The 22,256-nt window shown below is 40.4% G+C and overlaps 1 protein-coding gene across 20 annotated transcripts in view; it reads left to right on the top strand.

Moving 5' to 3' along the window:
- The window catches only part of LOC100767704 (prune homolog 2 with BCH domain), a 254,057-nt gene that overhangs the window by 27,244 nt on the left and 204,557 nt on the right, over nt 1-22,256 (top strand). For all 20 annotated transcript variants that reach the window (XR_004769034.1, XR_004769035.1, XR_004769032.1 and 17 more), the window contains 3 exons: nt 14,935-15,039; nt 18,447-18,649; nt 21,466-21,629. Coding sequence is in view for 14 of the 20 variants with exons in the window: in XM_035441939.1 (XP_035297830.1) it covers nt 14,935-15,039; nt 18,447-18,649; nt 21,466-21,629 (472 nt within the window). In the remaining 6 variants the exon portion in view is untranslated. The remainder of the gene's footprint in view (nt 1-14,934; nt 15,040-18,446; nt 18,650-21,465; nt 21,630-22,256) is intronic.

The following is a 22,256-nucleotide window of genomic DNA, read 5'->3' as shown; positions in this document are numbered from 1 at the left end:
TGATGATGTCCTTTCAGTTCAGAAATCTCTGGAACTGGAGAATACTGAGGAACAGTGACATTGTGGTAAGGAGACAACAGCTGGGTGGCACCTCCCTGGTCAAGGGCTACCTATCAGTGGGCAGAAGGCTCTGGGTCTGAGCTCTGCAAAAAGTTCATGGTTCATAGGTCAGGAGAGCAGAAGGAATTCAGGGTAGAAAGACAACTTGAAGTCTAAAAAGTGGGCTTGCATAGACACACCAGGTGCTGTCTTGAGATACATTGGTGTGTGTGGGGAGGACCAAGAGCACAGTCCTTTTAAACAGTCCATTGAGGGGTCATTGGCAAGACAGTAGGTTGTACACGTGTGAAAATGCTGTATTATGGTTTGTATTGATGCTCGGTGCTTCGTGGAATGACACTGATCTCATTGGTGACAAGCAGTAGAATTCTTCACTCTAAGACCTGTTTTGTTTTTCTCCTGTCTCTAATCTCATCTTTATCATTAGCTTATGTCTCTTATTAACATATATTATTAGCACAAAATACTGTGTTTCCTGATGACATTCTCATGCATGCCTGTCATAAACTTTGGATCTTACTCGCCTTCTTATGACCTGTTTTATCCTCACTTCTGCCCCCTGCTCTTCCCAAATAGACTTCCCCTTCTGTGTTACAGTTTTAAGTCTAGGGAAGACATTTGCCTTTCTGAGTCTTGTTTTATTTCTTTTTGTTTGCGTGTCTGTTTGTTTTGTTTTTCAAGACAGGATTTCTCTGTTTATCCCTGGCTGCTCTGAAACATACTTTGTAGACCAGGCTGGCCTCAAACTCACAGACATCAGCCTGTCTCTGCCTCCTGAATGCTGAAGGCTTGAGCCACAACCACCTGGCCTTGTTTTATTCCTTGACATGATATTCTCTGGTGATGTCCATTGTCTACAAATGATATAATCATTTTGTTCTTATTAATAGCCAAATACACTCACATATTTGTATATATGGTCACATTTTTGTTGTTGTTGTTGTTCATTCACCTGCTGATTGGCAGTGAGGTTGATTCTTTTTTTTTTTTTTTTTTTTTTTTTTTTTTTTTTTCGAGACAGGTTTTCTCTGTGTAGCTTTGGAGCCTATCCTGACACTCGCTCTGGAGACCAGGCTGGCCTCAAACTCACAGATATACACCTGCCTCTGCCTCCCGAGTGCTGGGTTTAAAAGTGTATGCCACCAACACCCAGCTACAGTGAGGTTGATTCTATAACGTGGCTATTGTGCCCAGGCTATCTCTGTGCTCCACTGACTTAGATTCCTTTTCATATGCAGCCAGAGTGGTATGGCTGGACCATAATACAGTTCTAGTTTTCAATTTTGGATGAACCACTGTATTGATATTCATGGTATCTGCACTAATTTATACTCCCCCATCAAGGTTATAAGGGTTCTCTTCTTAGCCCTCCCTTGCCAGCGTTTGTTGGTTTCCTCACAGCTATTTGGACTGGGGTGAAATGGAATCTTGGTGTTTTTGATCTGTGTTTGACTGATGGCTAAGCATATTGACTGTTTTTCATATAACGTTTATTAGCCAGTTGTATTTCTTCATAAATATATGAAATATGTCCATCTCATTTAGTATTTGATGAATTCTCCATGGCATTGATCAAGGCTGCCATTCCTAGTATTACTTTAATTATGTTTGGGCTGTCTTATTAGAATTTATATGTCTGGGTCCCTTAAATGTTAATTCTAAATTGACTGATAATGGCAAATGAAACTCAAATAACTGGATGGAAAATGTTGACCGTCTTTTACCTATTAGGCTGATTTGTGAATGGATCACAGATTTTTAAGTTTTCTGGTTTATTTTTTTAGTGTCAGGGAATCTTAGTAATACTCTGTCTAAATTTTTACGTTGATGACTGTTGAAATCAGTCTTCTGATTGCTTCTTTGGAATGACCAGCATGTCTCCCGTTCGGTAGCAGTACACATCACTCTTGGTTCACTCTGGCATCACACATCCCTGTATGCTTTTTCCGTGTGCACTTTTTAAGTGGTTTCACTGGGAACCATGTGAGTTTCAGAAAATATTTTTATTTTTCTATTGCACCAGAGGAGAAAGCAGAGACCTAGCCTGCTCAAATATTTGCCTTAATAATTATATTTCTGATATTTAACATGACCAAAATTTCATGTGACTCTTTGGAGACTGTAGACCCCCTCCCTTTTAAGAGTAGTAACACTACCACCCAGGCAGAGGCCTTAAGCCCTGCCATTGCCTTTTGGTGTTGATAATTAAGATAGCATTTATTTGTACTAATAATTCGGTATTATATCTCACTAATAGATGTACTGAGCAAGCATTGAAGTGACAAGATAAGTTGCCCTGTTTTGTTCCATATGTCTGTGTTCTAAGTATCCCATAGTTTTAATTGGTTCCCTGCAGAATACCATTTACAAGCATATGGTTTGGAAAATGCTGACTGCTTTTGTTATCATCCATTTTAGTATTTGTGGTAGCCTGGTTTACTTAGCCTTTAGATGTGATTATGGGGTTATTTAATGTCCTTCATGACATATGGCTAAATGACACCTATAAGGCCTGTGCAGGCCATTCTTGTTTGGGCAGAGTACAAATTGGAAGGACTTTATCATGGCTCAGTGCAGAAAGATCCCCCTCTCTCTGTCTTGTCTCCTGTGTGAATTTCTCAGGCACCATGAGGCTGCCTTCAATTATGCTTGAGAGAGGCAGTTTGCCGCTGGGAACCCGAAAGAGCCAGGAGGTGCAGTAGAGCTTGCTTGCTGGTGCCTTGTTTGGGAGATTTACCAGCGATTTTTCGAAAAGGAATTACAGATGTGAAATTAGACTCAGGCTGGAGACAGGACCAGCTGTATTTTGGATATTAGAGATACTTTTGTCTGTGAGAGTTTTCCTCAGGAGGACAATGGCAGAGTACAGTTGAATTATTCATGTCTCTGAGATTGTGTGCAAAGCTTCTTTAAAAAAAAACTTTTGGAAATTTAAAACATGTACAAAAAATGGAAAGAATTGCACCATGAATCTGTGGTGGACCACTGCTTTGATATCCTAAGTCTCAGGACTGCTGTAACTAACTGCCAAAGCCTGGGTGGCTTAACAACAGAAATGGATTGTCTCACAGTTCTGAAGGTTAGATGCTGAAGATGCAGTTGACTAGGCCATGTTTCCTCTGGAGATGCCAAGAAAGAAAGACTCCAGGCTCCTCACATAACAGATGGTGGGCCCAGCATCCCCTGGCTTGAGATGGCTTCTTCCCATGTCTTCCTTCTGTTAGTGTCTGTGTTCAAATTTCCCCTTTTATTAGTACATGTCATATTGGACTAGGCTCTATCAAATGACATCATCCCATTCTGTGTAAATGGTGCCCCCTGGAGTTGTGTGAGAGTGGGTACTCTATGTTCTCACTGTGTCCAAGGACTAGTTCTTGTCAGTTGTGTTTCTCTCTTCAGTTAGTGTTAGGTGAAATTTATCAGTCACACAGAGCTCCTAAGCTGTTCTTCCAACCACTATATCTCAAAACCACCCACAAAGGTTTGCAGTTCTGTTTTGTTAGTTTAAAACATCAGTCCCCCTCCTTTCTGCTCTGAAGAGTGAATTAAATTATTAGTAAACTTAAAAGCCATATTTTCAAAAGCCATCTTTACATGCACATATTTAGGCATATGGCTCCTTATGTTTTGCTGGTTTGTTTGGTTGATTGGCCATTGGTTTTGTTTTATTTGTTTTCTTTTCTTTTCTTTTTTTTTTTTTTTTTGGTTTTTTTGGTTTTTTGGTTTGGGGCCATACAATCACCGAGCAAACATCATACCACTGTTGATATCCACTCCTCTGGATATTCAGGCTGTACTCTTCCACCCCTCCTCAGAGGTTAGCCAACAAACTTCCCTGTATTGCTGTTTCTTTCCACCCTGGGAAGGACTTGCACTCTGCACTAGCTACAAAGGGAAGTGTCCCCTTGATGATGACTCCCCAGGTTGGCATCTTCAGAGAAGACACCACAGTATCAAGAAACTAAGCAAAATAGGTGATTGAGTCTTTAATTCAGAGTTTCATATTTTTCATTATTGAGCAGAGCTACTAGACCAAATGGATAAAGATTTATCATACAAGATGAGTAAGACATCTTAAACACTGATTATCATCTATTTCACAAGGCTTACTATGAAGATTTTATTATATATTGAAGTTTCCATGACATTTAAAAATCTTGCTCCATCTTAAATTTTTAAATATGTCTTCTAATTGAAAGTCCAACAAAGCAAAAACTAAAAATTTCTCTGTTACTCTGTTATACATTATTTTTCCTTTGAGGTGATTGGTTTTTAACATAAAGACTGAAAAATGTGTTGGGATAGTTTGGTCTTAGAGGTATTCTCTATAATCTGTCTTTTAATTATTCCATTAAAGGTACAAAAGGAAATGCAACTGTTTCTGTGGGAGGCTAGAGAGATGACCTGGCAGTTAGAAGCACTCTCTGCTCTTACAGAGGACTGGGTTCTTCTGATCCAGCCCCCACTCTGGGCAGCTTACAACCACTGTAACTCCAGCACCAGGGACTCACCTATGACCTCAAGGACAACAACACTCACTTGTATGCCCCTTTCCTTACATAATTAGAGTAAAATTAATCTTAAAAACAAAACAAAACAAAACAAAACAACAAAAACCTTGCCAACTATGGAGCTCTCTTTTCAGACTCCAGATAGTTCTCTCAGTGGACAAAAGGAAAATATTTGGATAATGGTAAAGTAGCTATTTGCTTCTTTGAAACTCTTAAGTCCTATTATCTCATGGTGGAAAGGACATGACACATAGAGAACTCTGTGGTGAAGTTATCTCTACTAGAATGTGGACCCAGTTAATGCTAACATATTCATAATTTTCAAATATCAGTGGGGGCCCTGAGGATGAAACTCAGATATAGAATGCTTCTTTAGCATGAGTGAATCCCAATGTTTGATAGCTGGAATTACAAAACCCAGATATGGTGGTGCATGCCTGTAGTCCACAGCGCTGAGGAGGTGGAGGCAGGAGTTAAAAAGTCTAAGGTCATCCTCGGTTCATGCCTGGCTGGGATACATAAGATCCTACCTCAAAAACCAACTAAGCAACCCTCATCACCAAAACAAATGAATAAATAAATTACCAGTGGGATAATTCAGAATTTACTTGTTTCTAGAAATGTCTTAATTTACAACCATATCCCCCTACAGTGTTCAATGTATAAAACATGAATTGTAATAAATCTTTACTGTATATATAACTGCTGTGTGTTAGGTACTGTTTAGTTTTAATTTGGGGGGAGAGGATTGCAAAAATCATATACTTGATCTGCTTTGTGTGTATATATGTGTATATACAGAGAGAGAATGAACACCGAGGTCACCTGGAAGGTGAGAGTCCTTCTGTCATTGAAAAACACACAGTGTAACAAATAATGACATCATTAAAAACTGTCATCTTTGCAAAGTACAATAATTGCTCTGCATATCCCTTGCATATGTCCCTGTGAACCTGTGCACCACTCTCAGAAGCTCTCCTCCTCCTGCCTGCTTTCAGCCCCGTGTCTGTTCATTACTATCATGTCTGAGTGGATTTCTGATGCACCAGGTGTGTGGTGTCACAGGCCTGATGTCTGTTCCAAATACAGACAAATACTCTCGAGTATTAAAGCAATAGATCTTCCTATGACAATGCAAGCTGAGCACAGAAAGCCAAGCTTCTGGGAGAAGCCTTCTGAGCGTGTCTCTACTTGTTCATGGGCGGGCGGGGGGGGGGGTGAGATGGGACAACAAGACCTGACTAATTAGCTCCAGCCCTTCCAAGCCAAAGAACAGAAATAATTAAAGAAATGGCAGCAACCTGTGCTATGTAGTGCTGGTCACAGGAGGGGTGACATGCACGTCTACAGACCTGATCTAGACCCCAGCTTATGGAAGGTACTTCTGGAAACATGATGTAAAATGGCAGAAGACATTTTTTTGTGAGAGAATCCATTAAAGAAAAATGAAATATTTATGAATCTCACGTTCTCTCTTCTTTTCCTTTGGCATTGCTTAGAGTGGAATCCACAGCCAGAGAGGGGGCCTCTGGTACCAGCTAAAGCCAGACTTTTCCTCCTTTTCAGCCTCTTTAATTTTAGTTGCAATGTCATATAACTTTTTTTAAGTTCTTAGACATATACTAGCAGAGAGGAGTAGGAGAATGACATATGTCCCTCTTTTTAGCTTCAAAAATTACCAGTATTCTTGTGGAAATGTCTCAATTTGAAGAATTCACTTTTTAAAAGTGCCTGTGTGTCTTACCATTGCCCAAAAGAGTCTTACCTGTGTGTCTTACCATTGCTAAGTAAAAGAGTCATTCATTGTTTAACTAACTGCAAAATCTCATCAAAAGCACCATATAAAGCTCTATAATTCCTTAGATGTCCCCCACCAAATGTAAAATCCTGGCCTGTGGGTGTAAATCCGAGGATCGTTGGTGGTGATGTCAATGGAGACTCTTTGGGTCTTGAATCATTCAAACGAGGACTGTAGAAGTAATTGACACTGGGTGTGGCAGAGGAAGTCCTAAGTGAATGTGTATTATTGACATGAGCACAGCCAGGTCAAGGATCCCAATGCCTCAGACCCATGAGAATGGCAAAGCCTAGTCTAAGTAGCTAACACTAGGGTTTGTGGAAGCTATCAACCACTGTTCTTCCTCCTGGATGACTACAACCTGTACCTGCTCTCCTCCAGAGACCTCCCACAGAGAGTAGTTAACCTACCTCCTTGTTCAACTATGTACAATATACCTGCCTCCTTATTCAGCAGTATATAATAAATGCACTGAGTTTCCAGACCATTTGTGCATCTCCATTTGAGAGCACGGTCCATCCCATCCCCACTTTTCTCTATGTGCGTCTGTGGGTCTATTCTTTCTTCATTCCCTCATTGCCTTCCTTAGTCATATTAAATCCAAAGCTGAGCAAATAGAAGCAATGGACATTGATTAGTCATTCTTTCAATACATGTTCTTTCAGTTTTACTAAATAGCATTATAAGGCACATTTAAAATACTTCTAAAGTCAGAATATTTAACAGGCTGTAGTAGCCCTAAGTGTGTGTTATTTCTTCCATTATACCATAGTACACTGACAACCTTACATGAGAAAACATTGAAGGATTCCAACGTGGTGAATCCTAAAGGCTCGTCTAACTCTCAATTTTAGTAGATCACAGTGTTGTCATTAGCAGTGCTTTCTAAAGTTAGACTTGGTTTGAAGCAATGCAGCAGCTCCTTGTCTAAACTGATGTCAGAGACATTCTACAACTGACAGGGTCTCATCGTCTTAAGGAGCTTATTACAGCTTCTTATTGAGGCAGTGGCTCCCAGACCTGCTTCTCAGGATTTCTTGCAAACATGGTGGGGCAGAGGAGCCATTTTACCAATTGTCTCAGTCTTACTCGACCTCCAGGACTACTAATGAAGTTGACTTCCGACTCAAGTGTGCATTTCTTTTCTGTTAGTTACCTAGACACGTCAGTTTCCTGGTATTCCTTTGAATTGGTTGACTTTTTAAAATCTCAGTGTGTAGAAGCTCCTTGGAAGGTTCACAGATTGTCCTACCAGTGGGAAGATTGTGAGGACTCTGTGCAGTCTCTTCTCCTATTTATTATTTATCATTCCTCTTTTGGTACTGTTGTCTATCAAAATCTGTCTGTGTCCAAAAGCACTTAATAATGATATCGTCACCATCTTAGATTGAGCAGTAAGTTGTTTTACCATTGTGATCTCAAGCAAATCAGAAGAGTCAATGAGTTCCCTTTAAGACCTTGCAGACCTCTGCTCTTCTGTCAAATTTGGATCATGTTGTTGAAACCTCATCTAGCAGCAAAGTGAGTGGGCTGGGGAAAAGAGGGCACGGAGAATGACTGCTTGTTAGAGCTAAAAATGATAATGCTCTATTAAATAATGCATGTATACTGTGTACCTAATGCAACTTATCGGACAGGTTCTTTCACAGATGCCCACGGTCCAAGAATGAAGGAGAATCTTACAGACATTACCAAAGTGCAGTATGTTAATGTTTTAGTAGTTTAGTCATCAATGAAAGTAGGGTAAGTAGCATAAAAGCATGCAGGCAATGTTTTGGGGCCCATAAAAAGAAAAGGATCAAACTGTGTTACAGCCATAAAAAAGCAATCAAACAACACTGTGGTGTTATTTTACCTGCTAATGTAATTACTTGAACATGTGTTTGAAGAGTTAACAATTCAGTATATCTGGAAACCTTTCTGGTAAGTGTTAAAATACTACATTCTTTGACCTAGAAATTTAAAGTCTGGGAGTTTATTCTAAAGAAATATTAGGAGTGGATGCAAAAAAAATTCCCTCCCAAATATCCATTGCAGAAGGTTTAATTGCTTCCAAAAATTTAAATAAAATAAGTCTCTACCAGTGGAAGATTGAGTAAACAAATTATAAGGAGCCATATTAAAGAAAATCATTAAATGTACCAAGTAGCAGCTGGGGCTATACAAGCAAACAAACCATTTCTAGGTATTGAAATATCTGTATCCTAGTAATTTAAGAGCCTTGTCAAATTTCAGAAGAGAGAATGCAAACATATATATCAGGAAAGAGTACTCATAGAAGTATGGGGAAAAATATCACAAGGAATACACTAAATGTTCAAGCAATTGATTTAATTTGGGAAATTGGGTGTTTTTTGTTCCCTTTGTGACTTTCTATTTTACAAATTTTTAAATAAGTAATTATGTAAACCTCAGGAGGCATGGGTGCATGCCAGATATAGGAGCCATTCTTTCGCATTCAGTTTTTGAAACCTTCAGATTGCCTTTGATGTGGATGGATTGGCATCAGAACCTTTACCAAATGCTATCTCCCAGAGAGTGTGAATGTCTTTCCTGTGGAGGACTAAGCATAACACAAGTTAGGTCAGAGCTGAGGAGTAAGATTGAGGACCCAGGTTCATTTCCATCACCATGAAAAAAGATGACAGCCCCCGAGTCTTGAAAGGGAAAGTTGGGAGGATTTTCAAGACTTGTAAACTCACAAAAGACAAACTCTAGTATGTGCTGATTATGAGAAGGGACCAGTTATCATAGACAGAGGCACTTTCCTCATAAACTGTTGTATTCCTAAAGGCATGGAGCTTTACATTATCCTGCTCCTCTTAGCTGTAGTCAATCAATGTCAACAACTTATGTGTTCCTTCCTTTATTTTCATTGTAAAAACAGTCTCTGTTCTGCAGTCCAGTGGACATATCCAGCTGTTATCTAGCCCTGCAGCTGGAATTTGTGGAAATGTGCTCCCAGCCTGGTCCTTCCCTAGCTAGTCTAAGGACTCAGCACATCATTTTAGCTCAGTTTCCTCAGCCATGAGAGTTTAGGATGAGTAGTGATGAGGGCAGAGGCCACTAGCAACATACATTGATCGGAATTGACTATTTCGGTTTTATAAGGCACTTATATTACCTCATGAACCTTTTCAGTCTTCACTACTGAAAGCCCTTTGTTCTTTCCTAATTAGGTCACAAATTTAATTGTGACATTTATAAGAAAACTGAATATAATATGCCGTGTCCTGCACTTGCAGATTCTGGTGAATGCGTTTGCTTTTACCCGCAACCTGAGGTGTACCTCCAAGAAGGAGCTAATTATGATCTCTTAATCTCTGATTCCTTTTTTATTTTGTTTTTGAAATTTATTCTTAAATTGATTTTTTAGGATACTTGATTAGTTCCTTTTTTCATTGCCGTAACAAAAGACCTGACAAGAGCAACTAGAAGAAGGGAGGGTTTCTATGACTGACAGCTTGAGGGTACCATCCATCATGATAGAGAAGACATAACAGCACGAGTGTAAGGCAGCCGGTCACATAGTGTTCAGACAGAATAGATGCTGGTGCTCAGGTATCCTCTTTTTATTCCATCCAGGACCCTGGGCCATGGATTGGTATTGGCCACATTCATAGTGAGTCCTTGCTCTTTAGTTACACTTTTCTCAGAATGCTGCAACAGACATACCCAGAAGTATTCCCGCAGCAATTCTAAATCTAGTCTAGTTGACAACTATTAACCATCATAGGTGAAACCTCATTATAAAACTTAGCCTAGCTTTGGGGCTGGAGCAATGGCTCAGCTGTTAAGAGCACTAGATGTTCTTCCTGAGGACCTGGGTTCAATTCCCAGCACCCACATGGCAGCTCACAAATGTCTGTAACTCCAGTTCCAAGGGATCCAACACCCTCACACCAACACACATAAAGTTAAATTAAAAAAGAAAACAGCCTAGCTTCCAAGTTGTGATTCTCCTGTCTTATCCTCGCAAGCTCCTAGCATTACACGTGTGTGCCACGATGCCAGGTTTTAGTATTTTTATTATTTGAACCCATACCAGGAAGCCAGTGAGCCAGAGATCCTATTTAGCAATATAATATTTTAAGAATTTTTTATTTTATTTTGTGTGTATGACTCATTTGCTTTATATACCAGCTGCATGTCTGGTGCCTCTGGATGTCTGAAGAAGGTGTTGTATCCCCTGTGAGCACCCCATGTGGGTGCAAGGAACTGAACCTGGGTACTCTGCAAGAGCAACAAGTGTGGCCAGGCATTGGTGCCGCATGCCTTTAATCTTAATCAGGAGGCAGAGGCAGGTGGATCTCTGTGAGTTCAAGGCAGCCTGGTATACAGAGTAAGTGCTAGGATAGGCTCCAAAGCTACACAGAGAAACCCTGTCTTGAAAAGCAACAAGTGCTTTTAACTGCTGAGCTATCTCTCCAGTCCCCATAGAGATTTTTAAAGTCACCTATGCTTCTAGGAATCTCTCTCTCTCTCTCTCTCTCTCTCTCTCTCTCTCTCTCTCTCTCTCTCTCCACCATTCAGCTATTTAAAGTGAATGAAAAGCTGGGCACTGTGGTGCAGTCTTAGCACTTTGGAGGTGAGACAGAAGGATCCTGAACCCAAGGCTACCTGCCATACATAGTGATATACTGTCTTAAGTAAATGCATAGTAAATGACAAAACAAATGATGAAGATGCATATTTTTGGTAATGGAAAAATTAAATTTGTAAAAAGTGTAAATAGAAGTTCCCCATGTATAAATATAAACACAAAACACGTGTACAGTGAATGTTAGCAGTAGTTATCTTTGCCTTATTAATTTATATCATATATGAAGGCAGATATTTCTTATCAGAAAAATAATTTTCCTCCTCCCCCTTTTCCTCCTCCTCATTCTTCTCCTTCTTCTTTTGATGTGCATTGTTTTTTTGTTTTTTTGTCATGGTTGTCAAGTCCCCTGGAACTGGAGTTATCGACTGTTCTGAGAGGCCATGTGGTTGCGAGTAATTGAACCTGGGACCTTTAGAAGAGCAATCAATGCTCTTAACTTCTGAGCCATCTCTCCAGCCCCAGAAAAATATTTTCTAAAAGAAATTAATGTGTGTTCCTGTGTACCCATGCACCTGCACATATAGAGATTAAAAGCTTCCCAGGAGTTCCCTTTATTACCTTCTGCCCTGTTCAATTAGCCATTTCTCTGTGGAAGAGCTGGGGTTACAAGTAGAGGTGTGTGTGTGTGTGTGTACCTGCGTACCTGTGTTCCAAGAGCTTAGCTTCAGAGCTCATGCATTCATCTACTGAGCTATCTCCCTGCCCCAGCAAGATTAATTGAAATTAAACATGATTTAAATAAATATTTATAGAATTTTAAAGAAAAGGGCAAGGGAGGGGCTATGATGGGCTAGCAAAGACTTTTTGATGAAACTGTCTCTTACAGGACTTTGGACTGGGAAAGTTACAGGTAGGAACAACTTTATTTCTGAGAGGGAGAAATTTAGAACAAGTCAGCTTACAGTTGTTGGAAGGTTCTGGAAGCCAGCTTCTGGTCAGGACCTCTGCTTTCCATGGATGGGTTTAAAAGTGCTTTAGGCCCTAACTATCCTCTAATGGGCAGTGCAGTCTGAATGTATTTTTCCAGTTTTGAAGAAGAGCTGGGAAGTTAACTTTGATAAGGAGTCACATTTTACTGATAGATAAAGGTGTAGTTTGAAATTGGAAGCATATTCAGATGGAGATCTGGAATTCTGGGGAGTTGAGCATTTTGCACATTAACTGTTGGGGAAGCACCAACAGAGCATTTGGAAGTGCACTGCGATGGTCAAGCCAGCAGCATCTACTTCATCTGATTATGACTGTTCTGTCTGTATGAGACCCTGTCAAGCTGACCACCATATTAGCCGCCATATGGATGAATGGCATTGGAAGAGACCACGACACTGAAATAATGTGATACATGGGGAGAAGAGTAGTCAGAAGAGAAATGAGAGGGCATTCAAAAAGCAGCCTGCAGCACCATGAGGAGCCCTCAGGGTTTTGCACCAGTCTCCACCATGTCTCTGACCTCCAAGAGAATGTGTTGTTCATCTCTTTAAATGAAGAAGAACTAGTCTAATATACTTTGGAGTCACAATCCTCATTTATATAGCTCCTTTCTTTTCTAAAGTAATAATTGGGGTTGTATTTGGAAATGCATCAACACAGAGAAATTGCTATGCCCTGCACATCTTCTTTTGTGAAAGTTGATGGTTAAACACAGAGATTTTTGGGAATGATGATGCCTAGACAAGAGAGCAGGTAAGTCAGCTGTGCCAATGTTCCCAATGTCTTCAGTGCTTCTGTATTTAGTGTGCATATTTAGCCCTCTCTCTTTTCTCTCGGTGCCATGTCCACTTGAGTGGGCACAGAGTCATTAAGGCATTATGAAGTGGTTACATGGGGCAGGGGGTCAGCTCTCACCGTGTCAGGCTGTAGATTCTGGAAACAAGCTTGGCCCCATCACAGGCTCCTCTGACCTGTAAAAAGCCTTATTGGTCTTCCTACTGACTGTCTCATAAGATATGGGAGAAGTGAGGTAATGTCTCCCCAGACCTTTGAGCTTCTCGGAAGAACAGCATTTACAGGAATGTGATATCTTAATACATTTGCTCGTGCTGTAATGGACTGGAATTCTATTTCCCTAAATTTACTTAGGTGCTTCTAGAATATTTGTTGTCTTGACCTTGAGAATCTAGACCTTAGCTAAACGCCTCAGAAGATGTTCTGTTCAGTGAGCCAGCTGTATGCTTACAAGATTGGAGAAGCTGGGAGGGGTGGAGCATGAGAGCCTGACTAGGTGGTAATGGGGGAGGGGGCTTGTAATCATCTTCAGATTTGTATCACACTTTAAGTTTTCTGTTTTATGAAAAATAAGTATCAAAGAAATTGAAACTGTGAGTCTGTTTTAATTTAGCAGTGTCACTTAACTGGGGATGGCTTATGTAAAATCTCTCTGCCGTTTTTCTCTGTGATGGGCTCTATCCAACCTCCTTCAAGGTTTTCTTCACCTTTTATTGATTCATAAAATTGTATATTACAGACGGCATGAAAGTAGAAGGGAAACTATCTGGGGAAACAAAGGGGACTAATGGGAAGGGGAGGGACATGAAAGGGGAGGAGAGTGGATGTGGGGATAAATATACTCAAGGTGCACTCGTCTTATGCAACATAGTAAAATAATGCAAAAATATTTACTGCATCTTGATGCTCAGGCCAAATCCTCATTGTTTAATAATTTGTTTCTGACTCTGATACCACCAGTTCTACACAACTAATAATAAATTGTCAAGTTCATTTGCAAGATACCTGCTAGGTTATTAGGTGTGGTTTAATATTGTTTTTGTCTGCACATGAAGGGATCCTAAGTGTTTGTTGAACAGTTATGACCAGTCCTGCCATTTTGGAGCAATTTCACAATATATGGCTGTCTAGTTAGTGTTAAGCAGGAAGATGAAAATAGGTGATGAAAAGCAAGAGACATAAACACAGATGCCACTGCTACCATACTGTAAAGATACTGTTTGGTAACCATCTATCTTGGTGGAACTTACTGTAATCCCAGCACCTGGAAAGTAGATGCAGGAAGATTAGAGGTTCTCCTCCATCCCCAACAGAGTGAGGCTGAGGCCAGGCTGGGCTGCATGAGGCCCTTTCTCAAAAGAAAGGAAAGAAAACATATAAATTTATAATTTTTTTGTCAGGCAATTTGCTGTGGTGTTTTCTAGAAGCACTTAGTGTTTTAATGTTTCAAAGAAATGTCAGCCTTCAGTAAAAGAATCTAAAATAACTATTGAGTAAACCTCCCAAAACGAAAAACAAACACACAAACAAAAAGTATGTGTTCTTTTCTAGAGAGGTGAATAGACATACTTTTAAAGAAGCAATGGATACAACTTGGAGTTTTAGAGCAATGATGTAAATCATACCCCACTTTCTGAATTAGAAAAATGTTTCATTTGCTTAAAAAAGGACAATATAGAGAGAATATCTTCTACATCCATGATAGAATGTGAGAAAATGAAGCCTTTCCAGATAGCATGTTTGTTTGACTACATGGTATGGGAGGGATTTGAGAAAAAATTACATTGTTTCTGAAGCTAAGAAACACGATTTGTGTGGGGGAGACAATCATAGCACTCTGTGCAACTGATCTTCGCAGCAACATGGCTTCTTACTAAGAAAACAGTGCCTCAGAGATACAGTTCAAAGGAAGTTAATTTTAGGTAGTCATATTTTTTGTGTGTATGTATGTATTGCACGTGTGTATGATATGTGTGTATGTGTATGTACTTGTATGTGCAGATACAGCTCCCTGAATGGATAGAGGCCCCATAGGTAGCCTCAATAAAGGTAAATTATTTTCTTCTTGAACATATTAAACATAATACACAGTTTTTATATAATTTTGTGACAAATTTATTGTTTTCTGTCATTGTGTATGAATATAGACAAGTATACTTCAGAAACATTGAAAATTTTTCCACTTGATGTTAGTTGAAAGCAAGTAAAATTGTGATTTTTCTTTCTGTTGGTTGCAGGATCGAAGTAAACGATTGGAGAAGGTCCATGCAGTTATTGGACCTAAGTCATGTGACTTGGATTCTCTGATTTCTGCCTTCACATATGCATACTTTCTGGACAAGGTGAGGGGAAAGGGAATTACTATAGCCTTTGTACATGAATTTTGTGTCTTTTAAGAAGAAATATAGGGGAAAGGAGCCACCACTAGCTTAGTTTTTCATATTCGGGTCTATTGTTGCAGATAATAAATAAATCCAGTAAGCAACAGGCATTTGTTGAGCACCTCCTGTGGGTTAGACGTTTTTCTGCTCATGTCTTACTGGTTTCTTCTCAAAGCCATTTCAAACAACGTATTTAAACATGTTTGTAGTAGTGGGTTGCTTTTATGATAATTTAGAGGAGTAATAAAAAGCAGAACTCGGGACCTCTGTCTTTCCTTTATCATATACCATGTGATTGTGCCTTTGGCAATAGAGAAACATGCAGAATAACTTATATGAACAGTACATGAAGCACAGAGTACTGGCTGGAGACTCAGAAACGGGCATGGCATGTCCAATCTAGGTTCTGTAAGTCTTAGTTGCTGCCTTTTAGTCCTGATGGTGATGTCCATTGAGGGAGAATCTCCCTTACTCTGGGAAACTCAGACTCACCCACAGAACAGGAAAGGCCCTTATAACAAATCATGTCCAAACTTCCCATCTATAAACCCCATCAGCCCACGATAATGGGCTTTATTGCCTGAAAACCTTCAAATGTATGTTCCAAATGTTTGGGTACTATTTCCAGAAGGTTCACGGAATTTTTAATTTTCCAGAGTCTGGTTTATTTTATTTCAATTTTGTTTGGATCTGGATCCCCTGGTACTATGCATAGCTGATCTGGAGTGATTTAAATTCGCATGAAACCCAGTCTTCCAGAATGAGCTGTGGGTGGCAAGGACCGCTTTAGGGCAGCTGAGGAAAATGATGGGTAAAGTATTCTCATCTCTACATGTGGGCTCTGCATCACATTTATCTTACAAGTTGTTGAAGTTTGCAAGGAAGAGTGATTGGCATGAGAAGATGAATGCATCTGAGTTGAGATGTGTGTATTAAGCAATCCTTGCTATTCTTGGCTGCTCATCCAGAGAACATTTGACTGAACTGGATTGACTCTAAGACCACCAGTGATATGCACTTTACAGAAAGTATATAATAATAACAGCATCACCAACTATAGTTACAGTGTTGTGAATGGGAATGCACCCTGAAAGAAGGAGATAGGGAAATTGTGAGTGATGAAAGATAGATGATCAATAGGTAGACAGATAAATGAAAACAGACTGATAGGCTCCCCCTTCCTTTGGAGATTTTTAACTAAGCATAGAAATAAATGTGGCGTTACAGTTAACTGGGAAGAGGAACCTCTATTGAGAAAATGACTGTCTTCAGATTGCCTGTAACAAGTCTATAGGAGATTTTCCTGTTAAATGGTTGATGTGGGAAGGCCCAGCCCACAGGGCAGAGCAGTGCTGCCTCTGGGGCAGGTGCTCCTGTGCTGTATAAGAAAGCAGGTTGAGCAAGCCTGTGAGCCGCACTCTTTCAGGGCTTCTGCATGAGTTCCTATCCTGAACTCTGGGTGACAGACTACAAGTTGTAAGATGAAATAAACCATTTCCTCCCCTTTATCACAGTAATAGAAAACCTAACTAAGATGCCCTGCCTTTCTTTGTCTTAGTGTGGTAGGTCTTGTCTGCTTTTTGTGGGCTGTGCCTCTATGGAGTTTTCCTAAGAACCGTATCAGTCTCTCGGGGCTCTGTGGCTTTGCATGCATCCTTCACACTCCAGTGAGCAGAACAGAGGCCAAACCTCATTCTACATAAACAGAAAGGGAAGGCCCAGGAAGTAGAATGGCTTTCTCCGATTCATGGAGCAGGGGCTGGGACTGCCATCTAGTTTTCTGGTCCCAGCTCCAGAATAAGTCCTGCTTGGACAGCTTGGGACACACATTCTGACTCATGTATTCTCCTCCACTGCATTTGCAGGAGTTAGACACAACTGTCAATTAGGAGGAGTAACGTGCTGTACATAAATCACTAACAATTATTATGTGACTAGGATTCAGTATTATTAGCATTACAGTAGAAAGTCCACTTTGGTGGAGAAGCTTTTGTGTTTTATGTACAATAGCAGTGTCTGGTTCATTTGTTTAATTCAAGGAATTGCTATTAAATGCCTACTACTGCCTGATTGTTTGATGTGTTAGCAGAACAAAACAATCCTGCCCTTTAATGTTAGAGAAGGGAGACAGATGCTAGGATGTTGAGCCTCATAAAAAGCACATGCTTGTGACAAAGCTGTAGTGACACAAGAATAAAGGCTATTTACTTATTCAGAGATAAAGCATCACCAAACCCACATTCTTCCAGTGGCAGTGAGATCCTTATTGCTATACCCTTAAAGTAATTTTAAAAATACTTTACTTTAAAATTCATATATACAATGTCACAGTCAGGGTTGGAGAGATAACTCAGCAGTGAAGAGCACTGGCTGCTCTTTCAGAGGACCAGGGTTCAATTCACAGCACCCACAGGGCAGCTCACGACCGTCTAACTCCAGTTCCAGGGGATCCAGCATCTTCACACAGTCGCACATACAGGCAAAACACCAATGCATATGAAATCAAAATAAATTTAAATAAAGTGGCACAATCCCATGTCACAAACCATACTTCAACACAGTTTTCCAGAAAACCTTGAGGAAATAGAAGATTTAACTATACTAGACTTGGGCTATTAACTATACCCAGGTTGTAAGTATTCCATTTTGATGAGGACAGATCTACCTTCTTATGTCACCTCAGTCTGTCCTAATTATTGATTTTTTTTGTCAATTCCTTAAGGGCATGTGTTTGCTACTTATAAAGAGGAGACTGTGTATATGTATGTGTGTGCATGTATATGTATGTATATACATGTATATGTCTGCGTACATGCATACATTTTTTTAAATTGTAGAAGGTTTGAAGTTAGGCCTAAATGTTCCCAGTAAGGCTTGCCTGTGAAATCTCAGGTAAAGTAAAAAAAAAGAAGTTAAGAGAGCATCATGGCTGGGCTGGTGAAATGGTTCAACAGGTAAAGGTAGTTGCTGCCAGTCTTGACCACCTGTCTGTTTCCCAGGACCCACATGGTTCGAGGAGAGAACTGACTCATGGTAGTTATTCTCTGATCTCCACATGTGTGCAGTGGCATGTAAACACACACACACACACACACACACACACACACACACACACACACACACACACACGCACGCACGCGCACACATACACATAAATAAATAAATAAATAATCTAATAATAATTTAGTAATATAACACCAGGGTCTACTTACTAGTGGAAAGTGCTCTGTAATTGGGCTTGGGGAGATTCATTTTGATTGTCACAAGGTTTATTTGTGGCCCAAAGACTTATACCCTCTTTAGCAATTAGCTTCAAGCTGGAGGAAAACTGCTGCTTCCAGAGGCTGACTTAACTTCTCCTTCTGTAGGTCAGTCCACCTGGGGTCCTCTGCTTGCCAGTGATGAACATCCCAAGAACTGAATTCAGCTACTTCACAGAGACAAGGTTTATTTTAGAAGAGCTGAACATCTCTGAATCATCCCACATATTCCGAGATGAAATTAACCTGCATCAGCTGAACGATGAAGGAAAACTGTCCATAACGCTTGTGGGCAGCCACGTCCTGGGGAGGTAAGATACACCGTGAGGCTCTGCGCTTTGTCCCAAGTGAAGACTTTTGAGTCAGCTGTCCCTTATTATTGTTTTAAAAGTAAAAAAAAAAAAAAAACTTCATAGGAAAAGGAGTAATTTTTTTTCTTTATTGATGAAATCGGGTCTATGTCAGTTCTCCATTTTTACTTTGATTTTTCAAATGTGTTATCTTTAAGTAGAATATTCTTTAAAATTTACCAAAATACTATTTCCTTACAGTGTCACAATAATCCTATGTATTGATGTTGAAAATAAGTAACACAAGTTGAAACCAGATAAAAGAGATAGGTTCTAAAGAAATCTCATAGAGAAAAGGGGAAGCCAGGAAATGGGCCACTTGGTCAGTGGTTTTCCTTTTATAAGGTATAGAAGAACAGCCTGTTGACAGCCCCAATAGTTCAGTCACCTCATACCATAGACAGGAAATGTAGAGTCCAGTGTCACAAATGACTTTGCCCAGGAGCCTTGTACACTCAGTGGAGAGCTCAAATGAGAACTTGGCCTGTCTGCCTGCTGGCTGGGCGAAGATCGGAGATAAAGGAAGAGGAATAAGATAGAATCCCTACCTACACGTGACTACAGAGGTGCCTCTGTGATCCACTCCCTACTGCTATTGAATGATGGGACATCAGCTAAACAGCCTACAGCTTGAAGTGCTCATTCCTCTTAGTTTGCACATTTTCCTATTTTTGATAACCAAAACTAATTAACCTTGACCTTAGAATACTTGAAGTAAGGCCTTCATATTTAACTATTTTTTAATGTAATCAGTTTTTAGGACACATACTTACATATGGATTAAAGTATACCGAGGCAGTTATCAGTTATAAAAATGGTTACAAGGTGGTTGGAAAATAGTCTGTGGGCTACTTCCATCCCTTTGCTGTTTGAAACAAATGGAAGTCTTCTGAAAAAAATATTTATCAATCATTTGTTGAGAAGAGGCTGGAAGTTTTGGGTGAGATTTTGGACTGACTTTCGGTTATCAGTTGTATTTGCCAGCTTTCTATCACTGTAATGAAGCACCTGACACAGCTACCAAGGAAAAAAGAAGAGGTTTATCTTTCTCATGACTCTGGAGAGTCAACACTCAGATCAGGTCACCAAGAGAGGACAGTGGTGATAATGGTATATTATGAGTAAGAACAAAACAGTCACACCTCAAATCAGGGCAGAAACTAAAAACTAGAATCACCCAACCCCATGTGAGGGCATGTCTCCAGTGATCTAAGGATTGCTGCCAGGCAACACCTCTTGAAGCTGTCAGCATCATCCAGTGTTTCCACCATGGGTACCACCCTGCACAAGTGAACCTTTGGAGGCAACTCAGTCCCCAAACCACAGATAGCCTTGGTGTTCGTAATTATCACACACTTGGCTAAAGGTATGTCTAACTTTTTCAGGACAACTCATACAACACACATGAGTAAGGAGAACATGACAACACGAGGTTAAGAGAGAAGTTTGTCACCACTTAAAATAGAAACTGTTAGGCTTGAGTTTGAGACTGAGGTTATAATCTTTAGACTTACGGTTGTAAATGGAATATTCCATAGAAAATAGAGAGCCAGCCTTCTTTACTGTTACTCATTTGTTCTCGAATAGTAAGAAAAAACGTTTTATCTGTATCTGCCTGATTTTGAAAAATCCACCTCTAATATATATATATGAATTTGGTAAGGGGTGAGGGATGGCCCAGTGACAGAACACTTGTCTAGCAGGCACAGGTCCTGAAAAATTAATCTTTGGCACTCCAAAGATAAAAAAGTACAAATTTTAATTAATTATTTAATTAACAGTCTGAGTTTTAAAAAATCATAGTGAAGCTGTCACAGGCCTAGTGGTGGTTTTTTTCCTGAACTTCAGTGACTATTCTGAGCAGGTACTGGAGTTAGATTGTCAGCCAAAAGCCATGTGCTCCACTCTCTGGTCACCTGACCATGAACACATTCCTTAGCCCCGTTGTGCCTCAGTTTCCCCATTTATGAAAGTAAGATCTTACTAGAACCCATCTCATAGGGTCTGAACATAGCTACAGTGTTTCTAAATAGTAGCTACTATAGAGGTAAGAAAATACTCCAGGAATTCTGGAGGAGTAATGAATGGAAATAACATAGGAAGAGATACAGAGTAAGGTCCTGTTATCCCCTCTCTGTGTGTGTGTGTGTGTGTGAGAGAGAGAGAGAGAGAGAGAGAGAGAGAGAGAGAGAGAGAGAGAGAGATATGTATGTATGTATGTGATTATGTGTATATGCTTCTGTGTATGTGGATGTGATTGCGTGTGTATGAGTGTGTGTGTGTGTGTGTGTGTGTGTTGTGTGTGTGTGTGTGTGTGTGTGTGTGTGTGTGTGTGTGTGTGTGTGTGTGTGTGTGTGTGTGTGTGTATATACCGGCACCCACGTAAAGGGGTAAAAACTCATACAGGCCAGAGAAGTCTTCCTTGCATCTCATCTTTTAAGAGAAGGCTAATGAGTGAACCTGGTGCTCACTGACTGGCTAGACTAGTGACCAATAAGCCTCAGCTGCTCCCCACCGACCCCATTGTGGTGCTGGAGTGATTACAACAAAGAGGAGTACATCGGGCTTTTACATGGGTTCTGGGGATTTGAACTCAGGTCCTTCTACTTACTCTGCAAGCATCTTAGCCAACTCTCCAGGTGCTAATCTTTCATGAGAATTTATGTTTTGGGCCATTTAGGGAAAATTATTATTCATGTGGTAGTAGAGACTGAATCATCCCCGAAAGTGGGAAAACATGCCTTATCTCTTTCTCTTCCTCTCCGTTCATTTTCTAGTGAGGACAGAAGTTTGGAAGCGGCGGTTGTCAGAGTCATTAACCCCGATGAGCAGAGCGACGGCGAGCTGGGGTTGCCTGAGTCTTCTTCCTCGCTGGTGCTGAAGGAGCTCCTGCGCGAGGCCCCCGAGCTCATCACCCAGCAGCTGGCACATCTCCTCAGAGGTGAGGGCGGCACTGCCAGAGTAAAGACAGGAGGCTTAATGGGCTGGTTCTGGGCCTGCTCATGCAGAAAGAGTGCGATCCATTCTTGGGTTAACAATCCCTTTAAAGACCCCGGGAGCTCCATCAGAGAGGCAGGGAGTAAAGGGTTTGTTAAAGAGTAGCATTATATTGAATATTAAAAATGTGCATTTAGAAACAGGCACAAGGGCCTGTGCTGTTTCACTAGACAAGAATGTTAAATGGAGCTGCTGCATCGTGGTTGCAGAGAGAGCTGCTCCTCAAGCTGTGTTAATAGCCTCCAAAGGAGATTCTCGCCTGTGACAGCGAGAGTGCAGATCAGAATTCCCTGTTTCTGTGGCCTTGGAGTATCCCCTTATCCTTATGCATGCTTGGCTTATAGAATCCTGCCTGCCAGGCAAAATGTTCACCTTTGTTTCAATGATATGATGGAGGGCCCTGCAGCTTGATCTTTCACTGGTTGCAGTTAACAAGGACTTCCTTTTCTGCATGGTATTGTCACAATCAACCTTCGGTATCCATGGCCTCCACCTCACGAACACAACCAAAACAATCACTTTAAACTGTTTGTATCAACACAGTGAAGGATCTTGTAGATCTTGCCTTTTG

This window comes from Cricetulus griseus, chromosome 3 (assembly GCF_003668045.3).
Source record: "Cricetulus griseus strain 17A/GY chromosome 3, alternate assembly CriGri-PICRH-1.0, whole genome shotgun sequence".
In the NCBI taxonomy this organism is placed as follows: Eukaryota; Metazoa; Chordata; class Mammalia; order Rodentia; family Cricetidae; genus Cricetulus; species Cricetulus griseus.
The sequence above is the reverse complement of the archived record's forward strand: the minus strand, read 5'-3'. Positions and strand labels throughout refer to the sequence as shown.